The 17,911-nt window shown below is 35.5% G+C and overlaps 1 protein-coding gene across 2 annotated transcripts in view; it reads left to right on the top strand.

Annotated features, from left to right (window-relative positions):
* LOC133519603 (cytochrome P450 4C1-like) overlaps positions 1 to 7,901 on the top strand; it is a 185,272-nt gene extending 177,371 nt beyond the window's left edge. For both annotated transcript variants that reach the window (XM_061853632.1, XM_061853631.1), the window contains 5 exons: positions 1,981 to 2,226; positions 4,342 to 4,531; positions 5,029 to 5,180; positions 5,989 to 6,168; positions 6,924 to 7,901. In XM_061853632.1, the coding sequence (XP_061709616.1) occupies positions 1,981 to 2,226; positions 4,342 to 4,531; positions 5,029 to 5,180; positions 5,989 to 6,168; positions 6,924 to 7,111 (956 nt within the window). In that variant the 3' untranslated portion in view covers positions 7,112 to 7,901. The remainder of the gene's footprint in view (positions 1 to 1,980; positions 2,227 to 4,341; positions 4,532 to 5,028; positions 5,181 to 5,988; positions 6,169 to 6,923) is intronic.
* Positions 7,902 to 17,911: the final 10,010 nt, after the last annotated feature.

A 17,911-nucleotide genomic window follows, 5' to 3' on the forward strand; every position in this document is an offset into this window, starting at 1 on the left:
AAATAAATAAATAAATATTATAGGACATTATTACACAAATTGACTAAGTCCCACAGTAAGCTCAATAAGGCTTGTATTGAGGGTACTTAGACAACGATATATATAATATATAAATATTTATAAATACTTAAATACATAGAAAACACCCATGACTCAGGAACAAATATCCATGCTCATCACACGAATAAATGCCCTTACCAGGATTTGAACCCGGGACCATCAGCTTCGTAGGCAGGGTCACTACCCACTAGGCCAAACCGGTCGTCACAACACATTAATGTAACATAGTAGACCGATGCGTTAGCGAAGGTCTCCCTTTAAACTTAAACTTCAAAATGCTTCTGTATTTCCTGATGTTCTCCTCTACAGATCGCAATTATCAACCGATTTTTGGAAAAATTTCATAAGCAGATATTTGGATCATGCATATATTATATATATATATATATATATATATATATATATATTGGGTCATTGTCATTACCTATGAAATTTGCGTTTTTGTTCATAAGTATAAGTCATGTCATAGTTTATTTATTTTAATAGTAACTTCGAAGTATTTTTTAATTTCATTAGTGCGCTACATAACAACGATTTTATGTACAATTATTTGCTACTTTTATTGTTTTATGTATTCAGAATACCGCCCCGAAAACAGCTCTTTTCATGTGCTGCCGGCTCGAGTATTTAAATGACTTATATTTTTCTGACGGGACAGATAAAAAAAAATGAGATAGAAAATGTGCCTTAAAAATGTCTCAGATTACTGGCAAAAATTTGTTTGGTTTGAAAATGCTATCACAAAATAATCCGCAAAATTCATTGTATGAAAAATCGAATTTCGTTAAAGTTCTCCATACAAAACGCTACTTTCATCAACACAAGCCTTCTGGAGCTTATAGTGGGACTTTTCAGTCAATTTGTGTAAGAATGTCCCTGTAATATTTATTTATTTATATTAAATTATTTATATCATGTACACGTAGCCACCACGACGCAGACACAATGCAATTTTATGTTCGAGAATATTTGCATGTTCATATTATTGGTGACAGACAATATATAAATAATTTGGTAGTTTTTCTTTATTTATAAACACACAATACGGTTTAAAAAATTAAACACTGTAGGTACCTAACAACAAATCCGACTATAACTTAACTTTAACTAAGACAAAACCTAAAATATTCACGTTTAAATATAATAGTTTTTTTTAAGTATTGTACTTATTTTATATTTCGTTACAGTTTTCTTAAGATACATTACTCATTTTCTATATTTTAGACCTTAACATTTTATAAAATATACAATCCGACCAAAATATCACCATTGGAATGGAAACAAAGTTGAAAACATTATATACACATTGTTATTATTGAATTTCGTTAACTTTGGGGTATCGATAAGTAGGTACGTTTAAGAAGGTAGATAGCATAGTTAATTTTAAACAAAAAAAGAAACGTTAATTTTTTTTATTGTTATAAAAAGTAATTAAATGTTGTATATAGCGTTATTATAACACGGGCATTACATTTAACTCAACCAAACAATAAAATTGAAAAATGTGACATATTAATGTCATTTCGAACATCGATCGTCCGAGATAATACTTACGTTTAGTAGCAAATGTATAAACTCGTACCTACTAAATACTAATCAATATATAAACAGGCCCAAAAGCAAGTGTACACGCTCGTAAAAGCCTTATCAGATAATAATAAGTTGATAGTTATCTCCGAAATGGAGTTAATTAGAATACCGGTTACCGGTCTTTGAGAAAGTTACTTAATTTAAGCTCAGGAATGCACCCTTGAAATTAACGGATCTCAAAAAAACACGGTGTATAATATATTATATGATTTATATATAAAAAAGTACCTATGTGACTTTTCCTGTCATCAGTTATCATAAAGTGCCTTGTGATATGCAATAATACAAACTGTCAGTTTTGTAAAAAAAAAACTTATTCTTTTTTTTCAGAAACCGTTATGGGAGTTCAATTAGGATCTCAATTCGATACCGACCAACCGTTCCTTAAATCATTCGAAAAACTAGCAGACATGGTGTCGAAGAGAATCGCCACGCCCTGGCTGCACCCGGACTTCATATACAAATCTATACCGACTTATAAGGAATTCGTGAAACATAGGAAAGTTTTGTATGGATTTATTAATGATCTTATTCAGAAGAAGAGGACTGAACTGGCATTAAATGGAGAAGATGCGAGTAAGTACCTAAATTGTGTTTGAAATATGGAATCATCAAAGGGGCGAATGCGAGATATGTGGCTTTCATCAGAAAAGAGTCCTTAATGCTCGTTTCTGATGGAAATGTTGAAACATACCTAAGGACTCCATCTAAGAATGATCAAGGAATCAAGGAAGGATAGGAGGAGCCATATTTGGCTTTCCATCTTCTGATGGAAAGCCAAATATGGCTCGCCGCGCGAAACTTGCGCGAAAATATTGCCATGGTGCGAGTTCATAGTCTTTTTTTATATTTTGTCTCTATTACTCTGAAAATATACATCTCTTTATCATTTGTCACCATGCCTGTCACGTTCTAGCAAGTGTGTAAGTGCGAAAGTAACGCATGACATGACAGGTGATAAAAATGCGACCATGATACCGCTGCTAGGCTATATCAATGGCTATTTTATACTTATATTATACTGCTATGGTATATAGGGTAATGAACATCTGAAAATGAATTAACGTTAGACATATTAGAATTATTAGTAAACAAATTTTACGGCGAGCGATACTACAAGTTTACAAAAAACCTGTATTCCAAAAGGTCGCAGGTTCGAGTCCTGCCTGAAGCGGCGAAATTTTCCTTTTCAAAATTTGTAGAATTATTAGTTACTCTATGGAATTCGAATTCTGTACCACTTTGTACTTTGTGCTAATAATATAATTTGGTACACGGCGGGAGTTGAACTCAAGATATAAATTAAATAAATTTGAACTTAAAATAGAAATACAAATATTCATTTTTTTTTAAATTATTTATTTACAATAACAATATACATAATGGACATATACAGATGATAACTATAACTAGCTTAAAATAGGCCCTTGAGGCATTGTACCAAGATGCTGGCGGCATTTCCTCGTTGTATCGCAATACTGATACGTTGTGCGAGGAAGCCGCCAGCTCTTCGGTCACCTCCCCAGTTACGTCAATCAGTTTTGAATTTTGAATCTCTTATATTTATTACGTAATATTATAACTTGTGAGATTATATTCAATATTATCTCACAAGTTATCAACTTCCCGCCATGTACATACAGTATATTTAAAACAAAGTAAAACTAATTCATCTCGACGTCATAACAAGTGTTGCTGTCCTTGACATGGTTCTCACACTTGCTCGCAAAAACATAGAAAGTTGTTATTCGTGTTTCTTAAAGCGTATGTACATATGTGACCCTCAATTACCTTGAAAATGTTGAGCATACAATACTAAGTTTTAGTTACTTTTTTAATGGGTAATCTTAATGAATACAAAAAAAACCGCTCGTTAACGTAATTTTAGGATTTTCGCAGGCAGGTTTTCACGAAGCCGAATGACCATTTTTAGGGTTCCGTACCCAAGGGACCCGGAGGGTTATTACTAAGACTCCCCTGTCCGTCCGTCTGTCTGTCTATCTGTCCATCTCTCACCAGGCTGTATCTCATGAACGGTGATAATTGAAATTTTGCGTAAAAAGTCCAGAAACCTCGGTGGGCGAGTTCGACTCGCACTTGTCCAGTTTTTTTACCACGTCGGTAGCAAACCATCATATGGTCTGCCTGATGGTAAAAATTTCACTGGATCAAATTGACAGAGTCAAAACTTAATTAGGGCCTATGTACTACGCCAGTCATTAGGGCATTAGAATGAGAGCTTAACTATCAGAATGCTGCTTTTCGGCGGCAGGTTCGTGTCTCTTAAATTATATGTGACGTTCCACGGGCAAAACGTGGCGGTAGCCGCTTCGACGCATAACGCGGTTGCGATTGGAGCGTCGTTAATAATAGCGTAAGCGACATCCGCCATAAGGTACCATTTCCCGTGGTACATCACATAATGATGACGCTGGTACCTTAAAGGCAGACCATGCTCATCTGACAATTTACGGGTACGTAATCGGTTATCGGTAAGGTCGGTGCTGTCAAGACCGTCATGGGGCAAAAACTCTCCAAATTCTATCATACACAGTCAGAAGTGGAGTATTTAGAACACTAGAAGTAGAAGCGCTGAAAGAGCATGTAGACGATCTTACCTGATAGACGGTCTACTTCATATTGACCTTACATAAATTATTATTTTACTAACCGTCTGTTTTTTTTTTTCAGATGACAGACGCAGCTTCTTACAAATGTTGATCATGGAGTCCGGCGGCGAGAAGGGATACACGGACCTGGAACTTTGCGAGGAAACCATGGTGCTCATCATGGCTGGAACGGACACTTCGGCTGTTGGAACAGCGTTCACGACTGTCCTCCTGTCCAGGTTCCAGGAGATCCAAGCTAAAGTACATCAAGAGTAAGTACAACTTCTTCTTTCTCGGATCCACATCACTGAGGGCACCTGACGACTGTGGACACTTTTCACCAGTACTCTCCAAGCCGTATAAAGATCTTGGGCCCGGTGTTGGGTTGGCTAGATGTGACTGTAATGTGACTTTAGTCTCTGACTCTGATTTTAAGTAATTTAACGTTATTTAAGAATAACATTCAAGCTTAATAATTAAAGACAGAAATAAATAAAGCTATTTCGTACAAAATGGTCACGCCTTTCCCGACCCGACTGGCCTTCACCTATTGATGGCCCATCGGAAAGTTTCCAAAATTTTATATTTTAGGGGTCGAAATTTACCGTTTTCAAAACGGAAGTTTCCTTAATTTCCTATGAAATTTTTCAAAAATTGAGGTCCAGGCTACTGTTTTTTTTTAAATAACAAATATATGTATTTGTTACTGAGTTACCACTTATTTATGTACCTGTGATGAACGAATAAAGAATTGAATTGTTTCCCACAGACTGCAGGAAGTATTTGGCGATTCAGACCGACCGCTGACAGTACAGGATCTACCGAACCTGAAATATTTGGAAGCTGTGCTCAAGGAATCTCTAAGGATGTACCCTCCAGTTCCCGTCATCGTAAGAGAAGTCAACCATGATGTCGTCTTGCGTAAGTGCCTAATGTTTAGACCATAGTCTAGGAATTGATTTCTGTGCCAATTCGTGTCTTAACTCAGTGATAATCAAGGGTTTAGAATGTACAAGATTACCTGTAGCATCAAAAGCGCCACGAAAATCTAAATGTTGTCAAAAGTGTCATTGGGAGTATTGAATTCAGAAATATTTAATTGTGTGAATTATTTGATTTTGTAACAGTTTAACCCAAGGGCTCCTCTACACGATGGCCCATCGTAGGCCAGTCTAAGGGACGCAGCTATACATCGGAATGAGATAGCAATATCACTTGCTCCCTCTAACGCATAAATACGTCGCTTGGACTGGCCTACGCTGGGCCATCGTGTAGTTACGGCCGTTATATAGCTCAAAAGCGGTCACGTCTAGTGATTTTGTAATGTGCCTCTTTCGCATTCATGAAGTGTTCATACACTTAATGGCTTCCCTTTTGCACAATTGATGAGATATGAAGTGGCACAAAAATCAATTTTCTGGAACCCGAAGCTAACGGAGCATTTCTGTTACTAAAGATTAAGTTTTGATTACGACTGCAATTGCTGCTGATCCATAATTAGCGCTACAGCATTGCAATATGGAAAAATTATCTCATGAGTCCAATCACGGGGTGGTCGATTATTAGTTTTCATAAGCTCCTATATTTTAAAATTTACCACTAGAGTCAGAGTCTTATTCAAACTTTAGTATCTCTTAGCCATTCCCTTTTGAGATTTATATTAAAATCATGGGTCTATACACAAATATTTGTTTAATAGTATGATTAAAAGATCCAATTTTTTCTTCAGCGAACGGGACAACCCTTGTTGAAGGCGTCTCAGTGTTCCTAAATATCTGGGGCATCCACCGCAACAATCACTATTGGGGAGACGATGTTGACGTGTTTAGACCAGAGCGGTTCCTCGAGGGTCCTCTGAAGCATCCCGTGCAGTTCACGCCGTTCAGTCACGCGCCTAGAAACTGCCTTGGTAAGTTATTTATATTTTTACTAGACTTCAAGGTTTTCTAAAGATCTGGGGCATCCGGAACAACCATATTGGGGAGACGACGTGGACGTGATCAGGCCTGAACGCTTTGAAGGTCCTCTGAAGCTTCCAGTCCAGTTCACGCCGTTGATTCATGCTTCTAGAAACTGCTTCGGTAAGTTCTCTCTCTATTGCCTCTTAGTGTCTCTTTCACAAGTGAAGGTTGACAGTCAGCTTCGCACATTTCTTCCAATCTTTGGCAAGGTTGAAAATCTCACCGGGATATCCGAATCCAGTCCTTTCCCGGATGTTATGTAACCGGTGTCTTTCTACAACCAGAACGGGTTTTCCAGCCACTTGACCTGTGAAGAAGGAGTTCGTATCAAGCAACTAATGTCCATAAGAATCCTCGAGGTAAAGTGGAACTGATCATAAAATAACATACTATGTAATAAAGCGATATATCATAGACGTGTTTGTGGCTCTGATTTTAAATAAAAGCATTTTAAACTGTTGTTTAGAGTATTTAAATCAATAGTTTTCAACCTTAAGAGATTGCATGTACTTGATAATAATTAGACCCAGACCGCCTTGAATCGGGTGGCCTAGGCATCTGCCAAAAATGCAGAGGACGCTGGTTCAATTCCAGCCACTAGCTAGATACTAAAAGCCTTGGTCACTTTTTCTTTCGTATACGATACATCTATTTCAGTTTATTTGTTATCTGTATATTGAGTGCTGATTTTTTTTTGTTTCAGGTTATAACTACGCAATGATGTCAATGAAGACAGCTTTAGCTAATTTACTTAGAAAATACAAGGTTCTACCGTACAAAGGCCTGGACCAATCGGAATATGACACGCCTTTAAGAGTTAAGTTTGACATAATGATGAAGCCTGTAGAAGATTACGTTGTTAGATTAGAGCCTAGAGAATGTAGTTTATAGAAATGAATGTACGAGTACAAATTCAGCAAAACACGAAATACAATAAACTATTTAAAGTATTAAGTTATACCTAAATAAAAATTGGCATTAAGGCATGTCTGCCTATATCTGTGGTCCACAAGCTTGGCCGCATTGCCACGCTGAATAGCTGTGCTGATCTGTTGAGCAAAGTAGTGACCAGTCCTCTGGTCAGCAAGAACTTTTATAAAGGTAATATTCGGATTTCAACTGTTGCTGATTACTTGTATGACTTTCGCCGCCGCATTACTGCCGCGACTATGACATTCAGTCACTCAATTTATCAAGGAAATTGTCAGATACAGTGACGGCAACAACGATACCGCAACAGTAAAACAGTTGTAATCCAAATGTCGTTTTTATCCTCCAAATAATTCTTACTGCTGTTGTCTTTAAATCTACAGCATAAAGGTGATATTGGAATGGCAAGCACAGCTGCATTATTATACGCGGGGACGCAGTCACTGTTAATGTCAAAGCCTGTAGATTACTGCGTTAACAGTGACAGCCCCCGCGTCAACGTCACAGCGGTACGTCGCAATAGTAATGCAGCTGCCGTTGCCATCGGAAACGTACCTTAAGTTAAAAGAGAGATTTAAGAAAAATACTGATAGCATAAGACTCATTGATTGCCTATTACGTATGTAAGTAAATGTATGTTTAAAGTGTCTAATGTTTATTTATTTTATAGCGGGGTGAGATTTGTAAAATACTATTAGCATAAAATTGTTAAGGTTAATGTTAGAATTAAATAAAATGTAGTATTATTTAATACCGTTGTTTTTATTCCTCCGATTTTCAAGTTATGAGAAAATACAGTAGACATAGGCAGTATTTAAGAGGGAAATATACCACGTGATACAAAACGTCCATAGTTCCATACAAGAAGAGAAAACGTTTTTCCACTTCTAAATATTTTCCATTCTCCATGATTTTTTTAGTATGTTATTGACACGATGGAAAACTATAGGTTTCTATGATTTCCTTTTTTTTTTAATTATTCAAACAAAAAAAAAATATTTTTCATAAAAGCGTAACCTAGAAGTAAACCTAGAATATATTATGCTCAAGCGATCGAAATCAAGATCAAAATTTATTAAGATTTTGTTAGTGAAAACCGTTTTCTTCCATAATGGAATTTCATAGAAAAATTACCGTTATTTCGTTAGATTTGAATAGCTGTTCTTCTCTCTTAAGCAGTGCGAGGTTGCTCCATACAGATACAATTTTCCTTGAAAAATATTACGCCATGTACTTATGTTGCATCCTACGCCATTTTATACTATGTAGCGCTGGTGGCCTAGCGGTAAGAGCGTGCGACTTGCAATCCGGAGGTCGCGGGTTCAAACCCCGGCTCGTACCAATGAGTTTTTCGGAACTTATGTACGAAATATCATTTGATATTTACCAGTCGCTTTTCGGTGAAGGAAAACATCGTGAGGAAACCGGACTAATCCCAACAAGGCCTAGTTTACCCTCCGGGTTGGAAGGTCAGATGGCAGTCGCTTTCGTAAAAACTAGTGCCTACGTCAAGTCTTGGGATTAGTTGTCAAGCGGACCCCAGGCTCCCATGAGCCGTGGCAAAATGCCGGGACAACGCGAGGAAGACGTATTTAAGTACAACATGAGGAAATGAATCTTAAACATGGACGCAACTTACTACTACAACAATAAACGACCGACTAAATTAGTATGGAAGCACATTTACACAATGTGTATGTGTATCACGAGAAATCCGAAAGATTTTAACCACGCATTTCTGAAGCCAAAATAAGAAAAAGTGGAGTTTAGGTCAATTTCGCCAAAATATTTTTTTGTTCGATTTTTTTTTTGTTTTTTTTTTTTCATTATTTTGGCACTGGCACTTAAAATTAAGTTTTCCTTTTTATCATGAAACCTAGTTTTTGAAAAGTGTTATTTGCCACTTTTTTACATCGATCAATGAGGATATTTCGACTACGTCCCATTGTAGCAACGTCGCCTTCATAAAGACGTTTAGCACTAACAAAAAATATATGTTTTTTTTTTCAATTGGCATCGACTCTAAAACTAGGCGAATTCCAGAAAAAATATAGAATATTTTAGTCTTTAAATATGATTAGAATCTATTATATTATCTATTAAAATCGTTCGGGGTCCTCGTAAAACACCATGTATATGTAGTGACTGCCGTGAGTTATCTTAATGCCCTTCATGTACTAATTAGCATCATATATTATCACCTATATGATAATGATGATTCAAGTATCGCAGAACACTTTACTACACTAACAAACAAACTACTAAAATAGTACATTACGATACAAGTGCGAAAAATAGGAAATTCGAAACGAGTGGCGATAAATTCTTAATTAATGTAATCACTTAAATTTGCTTAATTAATGTAAGAACACACGAAAGAATTGGTAACTGACGTTACAGTCTCAATATGGAATTCCAGTACAAACAGCGAGAAAAGCTTGTATTAAAATAGTACATTACGATACAAGTGCGAAAAATAGGAAATTCGAAACGAGTGGCGATAAATTAAAACACGACCGAAGGGAGTGTTTTAAATCGACACGAGTTGCGAATTACCTATTCGCACATGTATCGTACAACGTTTTACAGTACATATGGCCCTTTAAATGTTCGACACAGTAACGTAATATGCTACTTCTCGCACTAGTGCTATAAAGTAGCCCCATATGTACTGTAATAGTACATTACGATACAAGTGCGAAAAATAGGAAATTCGAAACGAGTGGCGATAAATTAAAACACGACCGAAGGGAGTGTTTTAAATCGACACGAGTTGCGAATTACCTATTCGCACATGTATCGTACAACGTTTTACAGTACATATGGCCCTTTAAATGTTCGACACAGTAACATAATATGCTACTTCTCGCACTAGTGCTATAAAGTAGCCCCATATGTACTGTAAAGAATATTGCAAATAAGCAACTTTTAGCTTTTCTCTGTAAAGTTTCTGCACGGAACTCGACCACTATTTTCAAGTTTTGTCTTTGTTTTTCTCGTGGAGAGAGCCACCAATAATTTCTTCTTGTCAAGCTGGAGATGGATGAAGCCTCATGAACGTCAGTTGCCGCTCAGTGAGTTAAAGAGCGGCAGCCACCCATACAATTATCTAGGAGAAAAACTATTGGAAATACAGGAGACTGACTTTATGGTTTTAAACTGCCATTCTATCTCATTTGAGTAAATGAAAGTTCATATGTGATTCAAGTACTTACATTACATATTTATTATTACCTGTGTTACCCAAACACTCAACTCACCGATTACAAACGTTATTAACGTTAAACCTGTGGTTGTCAACATATTATACAATTCGCAGTTATGGGGTTTAATTCTGAACGAACCCCTTTCCTATTGCTGGTTAAAAGGGATGAATAGCTTTTTGAATGTTCTATGAAATTCTAATTCGGGAGAAAACGGCTTCCACTCACTAAATCTTAAAAATCACTTTGATTTTGATGTGGATCGCTTCAATATAATACTCATACTCATACTCATTTATTGGTAAAATATACAATTTTACATGTCAGTAATAAAATACACAGTTGAAATTAAATTAAATTAAATTAAAAATTATTTACTTGATCTACATTCGATTAAAATAAAAGGATACAAATACAAATAAATAAAAATGACAAGTTAAAATTATTAAGTTATTCGGATAAGTTAAAATCATACATTAATATTATTTAAGCTACATTATGTTATTACATTTAAAATTAAGAAACTCATTAATGTCATAAAAAGCTTGGGCAGTTAACCATATTTTTAATTTATTGTAAAAGGTTGAGTCACACTCAATCTGCCTTAAGTCATTGGGTAGTTTATTGTAGACTTCTGGTCCTCTAACAGATATTATTTTAGACGATTTAGCTAGTCGGCAACATGTTGTAGATAACGTGTTTTTGTTTTTACTCGTAATCCTTGTACTTTTGAAAACCTTACTTGGGTATAATTGAAAATTACTTCTGACGTGGTATATATATTGAGATGTCAAAGTCAAATTTTTTTTAGTTTTAAATAGTTGACAGGCGGAGGAGTCGGAGGGATAGTATGATATTGTTCGTACTGCACGTTTTTGCAGTCTAAATACCCGTTGCCATTCCGCTGCCGTACCCCAAAATTCTATACCATAGCACATGACTGAGTGAAACAATGAGAAATAACTACTTCTTAGTTGTTGGCTAGGCAGGATTATTGCTAGTCTGCTCAGAGCGTAACATGCAGCTGCCAATTTACCACACAAGACTTCAATGTAATATATTGAAGGTTCAAAGGTTTCGCTATCTTCTTCTTCAACCTAGCGTTTTCCTGGCCTAGCGTCAGGGTCCGCTTTCCTACATCCAAGATAATTTTAACACTTAAGTATAACCGATTTAGTCCCTTATGGTAAATAATAATTTTTTATCACTTGCCTAGTCGTGAATCAATAGAATATAAGTCATAGTTATGATCGGAATTTTGATTCTACATTATAAAAAAAATGTCATCAAAACTAATAGTTACTTTTCTTCAAATAATCTTTATTAACGTAATATATTTACATACTACTACCACTACGACTACTACTATAACTAGATTAAATCTAAAATATGCTTTTGAGGCATTGTTCCAAGTGTGCTGGCGGCATTTCTTCGTTATATCGCAATGCTGATACGTTGTGCGACGAAGCCGCCAGCTGTTCGATCACCAGTTACGTTAACCAGACGCTTTGCGATTTCTCCAAAAAACTTCTGCGCACTGGGACCCCATGGAACTATTTAAAGTTTCAACGCCAAATGGTACAAAATGGTACTCTCTACCGAGGCTCTTATATTTATTACGTTTAGTTATTTTTCCTACTACAAACATTCTGCCCGTAAACATAGGTTGCAGCAAACCCAATTTATTTCATCACATTTACCGTACCGCATAAGCTATGACATGCGTGTGAATAATACACACTTTTAGATGAAATTCTCGTATTTTACCTCCCAGCTTGAAACAGCAGGGATTTATTTTGTGCAGTTAAAATAACAAGGACAGTTTAATCATGAGGATTTATTTAGTTTTGCAAATAACACGTACAACGTTGCAGTATTTTACATACTTTTATTTAGCTTCACTGGCTATATTTGTACCTATATATATACCCTGGGTGAGCCCTGTAATAGGAGCAATAAATTAAACTGTAGGCTGTAGGTACTCTTCAAACTGACCAAAATTTGTTCAACGACTATTAAAAATTACTTGTTTTAATTTTTAGTATACTTTACTTTTCTTCTTTTTTTTTTCTTCTTTTCACGTTTAAAGCGTGACAAGCAACGTCAATTACAATGATGTCAGCATACATTAAAGATAATAATTATTTTGTATGAAAATATGAAGTTAAACGGCTCAATTTGAATTTTCAGATACGTTAAACATAAAGATACGATATGATATATTCAATCCATGGCCTTCCGGTTCGAGCGCATCTTGATGGTTAGCCTCGTATTAATTCCTAAGTTTTTCGCTCATTAATATTGTTTAAACTGTAATTTCGATAGATTATTATACAGTATTTAGCCACCATTTTGGAGTCAACGGCCGGTAGACATGCTGCTTGCAAAGTCCAGCTATCGCTTTATATCGCTAATAAAAACACCGTACACTATCTTGTAGTAACCGTGCAATTTTAGTCGTATTTAATTCATAATACCTTGATAATAATATACGGACTGAAGCCATAATTTTAAAAGAATGAATGATATGGATTAGATATGTCAGTGTCAAAGGTGACGTTTCTTCAAACAAAAACGTCACTTTTAACACTGATATATCCAATCCACATCGTATCTTTAGGAATGTTTGACTATCTTAAAGTTCGAATCGAATTTAAAGTTGTTAAACAGAAGTTTTGTTCGTTTGAGAAGTACAATATATGTTTTAATTATTTGCTTGTGTTACAGGGCCCGTCGTGTAATATTGACGAGGCAATGTCTTGTACCTATCTTTTTACTGAGGTGTGCAAATAAAGAATATTCTATCATTTCCAAATTATTTTAAACAGTGCCGTAACATTTATATTCTAGTGACTATATGTTACTGTGGTTATAACCAGTAAGCGGTCGTCACTTTTTACCTAATAGTGGATTTTTCAGTTCCCAGGTAACAGACGGATAAGATTTATTCCATTGATTACACGATTCTCAATTGTCATTCTCATAACTCTAAGTTATCGGACGAGTTAACGATGACTCACGCTAGGCCGGACCGTCGTGGCGTGGCCAGAGCTTCAGGGACTTCATTTTCTATTCAAAGCACTAAGTGATCACAAAGCAGCCGTCATAGAATATTAAGTGTTGGGCATCCTTTAAATGGTAACTGAAAATTCGTCCCTAATATTTGCAAAGAAAGATCCGAAGAAGATACACCCACAAGTAAGCCATAATACCCAGCGTGAACGATTGAATATTTAGAAATACAAACAGCGCCGTTACTTCATCTTTAACTGATTTGGCGTGGCGCTGTCAGTCTGTGTTTGTGTCAGCAAATTGTTATGGACAGGCAATTCACGCTTTACACACATTGAGGGATATAAAGACTTGTTTTTCGTGAATGGTTTGGTACGTTTATAAACACACTTTCTTTTTACAAGCTTTTATTTAGTTTCACCTGTTCCGTTGTCTGTCGGTCTGTAATCAAATCTTGCAAGTTAAATTTGACCCACTTCCCGGTTTCCAATGAAGCTGAACATATGTAAGTCGGGTGACTATGCAATATTATGGTACCATCGAGCTGGTCTTATGATGAAGACAGGAGGTAGGCATAGGATCTCTGTGATAAAACAACGCAACCTAATTGTGTTTGGCGTTTTTAACCTCCCGAGACCCAGAAGCAATTGTTTTGTTTTTGAATATGGAATCCTTAGTTACACAATAAAAGTTCTAAATAGATTTTGGAATAAGTACAAAAAATTGTACTCAGGGTCTTAAGAGGTTAGAATTGACTCGATGAGTATAAGTTGTCTGTGGAAAGAAAGGTACAGTCAGCGATAAAAGCTTGTACCAAAAATGTCTGGAGGAAAAGTGTCTTAAAACCTTAAGCTAGCTCATTTTACTTAAAGGAAAAATTCTTTTATTTTTTAAAATAAACTAAATTGCATTTAAAGATTGTTTACTATTTGGTTTGAATTAAATTGATGAAATAGCCTTTATACCTGACACTTAATTTTAATATTTTCTTTTAAAGTTATACAAGTATACACTTATTTATTTATTTATGTTTATACTCTTTCTCTGTTTCTTTTTCTTTGTCAGGCTATCTTTGACATAGGCCTCCACCAGGCGGCGCCACTCCTCGCAGTTTTTTGAGTCTTCAGGAAAGTCATCTTCTCATATTCGTCTGTGACGAGTCTCAATCTAATGGCCCACGTATCTAGCCCTAATATTTGACATAAGTATGTTAAAGTTCGAAATGGGCTGTTAACTGAAAATACAAACAGCGCCGATTTGAGACCAATCACATAGAAGCAGACAATGTTGCAGGCAGAAGCTACTATGTATATTAAATTTAAAAAAGAATAATACGCTGTATCATTCTTTATCTTCTAAAGCAGAACTTTGCGCATAATTACTGTCTCTCATTTAAATACTTTCCCCTACTTTTAACTGAGTTTGTTTCCGAGAAAATGGCGATATTTTTCACAGATTTCAAAGATAGGCAGCGGTGGAAGCTAAGAAAAATCTGTGATTTCATAAAATGCTGATGTTAAGAGTCCCCGGCAAGCTCGGCCGAATTTCACCTTTTCATACAAACGGAGTTTTGTTCTCATTTTTAAACTAGGTGTTCGATTGTAATGGAACTTTTACGGAAGGTCAATCTCCATGTACCAAAAAGTATTATCAAAAAACCTTAAATAGGTGGCGCTACAATACCTAGAATACTTGAACAAAAAAATCAAATCATAGACAGCGCACTTCACTCCGTCAATAACGCCTAGGTTCTCAGCTACTCTAGCGCTACTCTGGAGAGATTTGGAACTATTTATAGCTGACAGCTGGAAACTTTTGCAACAGTTCTACCATAAGAGATGTCACTCCTCTTAATTCCACACTCCATAGGAACTTTGTACTCGTACAATGACATGAGATAATTATATCTATTTCTGTAATTAGTTTATATAGCTTCAGTTTATAAACCAAACGAATAAGAGCAGATCATAGATTCTGATCATTTCATATAAAAATTATATATATATTTTTTTTATTTATTTATTTATTTTTTATTTTTTTTTATTTTTTTACCATTTCATGTTATGGGTAGGTTAGTATTGCTTTTTGGCAATCATATCATGATCTGTGGACCACCTCATAGGATTTCGGTATAGGATTTTTTAAGTTTTTTTTTATACAAAAAATCATGAAATGATGACTAAAACTGCACCTACATATTCAAAAGCAAATCGCTCACGAAAGAGCTCAGGTCGCTTTTGTCAACTGATTCTCGTGAAATTTTAGCGGGCTTGGTAGTTTGAAATTGGCATAAAAAGCTTTAGTGTAGGTATATGGCAAGACCGTTGTGAGTTTGCTGTGATAATGTTTCAACGAAGTAAGTTTTTTTTTATTTAATTGTTTAAGCTTATCGCGAGGTCTATTATAGCCAGAGCCACTAGTCATAGTAATTCAGCCTATATATATCCTTCCTACTATAATGAGCACAGACTCGTCTCATGCGCTTGCTTACAGCGCTATGCTTATAGCGCTTATAGTCAATCAAAGTAAACGCTGGCTCAATGCGGGGTGATATTAGGTACATATTTTGTCAAAAAAAATAGAACTTATATCGCCAAGACTGAAGCAACAAATAAACGTTTCTTACCGTCGTTCTGCAACAAATTAAAAAACAATTTAACTCTAAAATAATCCAACTTCGTACCAGCAACTTTGTACAATTGCATCTGAGCAATTATTACACTTCGATTCCAAGAAAGGAAACTCAATAAAACTTTAGCCAGTCTTTGGCACGGTCGTTAAAGGCAACAATGTACTGTAATTAGGTCATAATGTAACGCCATCATTATGAAGCTTAGTGAGGCTACACGTTGAACATAAAACTGCCATTACAACACAGGTAGTATTTTTATACAATTACCTACGTGTGCTCTGAAAATGGTTTTTTATATGGTTTCGTGGCAAGAGTACCAGTTTTTTTACCACAAGATGCATCCTTTCGCAAAATGGGCGGATAAATTGCTAAATTTAAATAATAATATTTAATTTTACACATGCTTAACAATAATACCAACGTGTTAAGTCACTTTTAAAACTAAGAAGATTTACGTCGGATGTGAAAAAAGTGAAATTGGTATTTTTGTTTGCCGTTATCCTAGAAAGACCATTTTTTATTGAGCAAGGCCTATTTACTTTCTGTTCTGAATAAGTGAAGGTTTCAGTTCTTTTTGTACTATAAAGGGCGGTATTTATGAAAAATTTATCTGATCAATTTTTTTTTATTTTTCCGAATTGAACAGTACAAGAAAGGCATAAATTATATTTTGATATGCTAACATGTTTGAATATTTTAGGCAGTCCTATAGTTCAAATCCACAACGTATTAGGTACTGTTACTAATAATATAGGCTGAACGTCGTATCTAATGATACATTTTAGGGACATAAAGTCTTAAGTCACTTACCGCCTTCCACAAAATCGAAACAATTGAGAAGTGAAGGCATGGAAACAGACGGATGTGAAAATAATGCTTTATGCCTCGCGGAAATACAGAGAATATTCAAATGCACTCATGCACTTTCTATATCTCGGGAAAAATACTAGTCTGCTTATTATAAAGGGAATCCGCTATTTATTATCGTTATGATAAAATGTCATTTTGGTCGGATCTTTATATTTGACGTTACATGACCTTATGGCATTCAAGTCGAGAAGTAGGAAACGTTTTTTAGAAGTTACCAAATAACGGCACCAATCATGGGATATTTAAGAGAAAATTTGAAGTATTTTTGATATTTCACCGACAAAATTTCTACCGCTTTATGCGTTAAAAGTTGTCCTATAATATTCGTCGTTTATGTTTTCTATATATTAAATGAAAGCTACTGCAAATGTTTTCAATATTATTATTAAATTGGAACTATGTATATATCCAGTCATGGGATGTATGGCGCCTTTAATTTGGCATGGTTGGCAGTCCTCAACTGTGCGTTTTTCCAGGAACTTTCTGCCTCGCACAGCTAAACTGTGGAATGAACTGTCGCCTGCGGTATTTCCGGACCGATACGACCTTCAAACCTTCAAGAAAAGAGCGTACTCCCATCTTAAAGGCCGGCAACGCACTTACAACCCCTCTGGTGTTGCAGGTGTCCATGGGCGGCGGTAATCGCTTACCATCAGTTGATCCGTCTGCTCGTTTGCCTCCTCTACCATAAAAAAAAAAAAAAAAAAAAAAAAAAAAAAAAAAAAAAAAAAAAAAAAAAAAAATCTAACTAATAAATATGTATCACTGTTATCTCTTTGGCTCTTGTTTATGGTAAAATATTGCCAGCGTTTATAACTTGTGGTAAATAGTAAATACTTGTTTTAGAGGATTGGTCTATACTAACCCATTACTGGTCCATCACTATACGTACTATAAAGTGTGTATTTTTGTTATAACCGCAAATTTAAACAAAACGTAAGTTTTAATTTACTCTTAACTATCAGAGCCCCTAGTGTAAATTTATTCGATAACGAAACGTGACGAACGCGTTTGCGTTAAGTCTCATTTAGTATGGGATTTAGA

This window comes from Cydia pomonella, chromosome 7 (genome assembly GCF_033807575.1).
Source record: "Cydia pomonella isolate Wapato2018A chromosome 7, ilCydPomo1, whole genome shotgun sequence".
Lineage (NCBI taxonomy): Eukaryota > Metazoa > Arthropoda > Insecta > Lepidoptera > Tortricidae > Cydia > Cydia pomonella.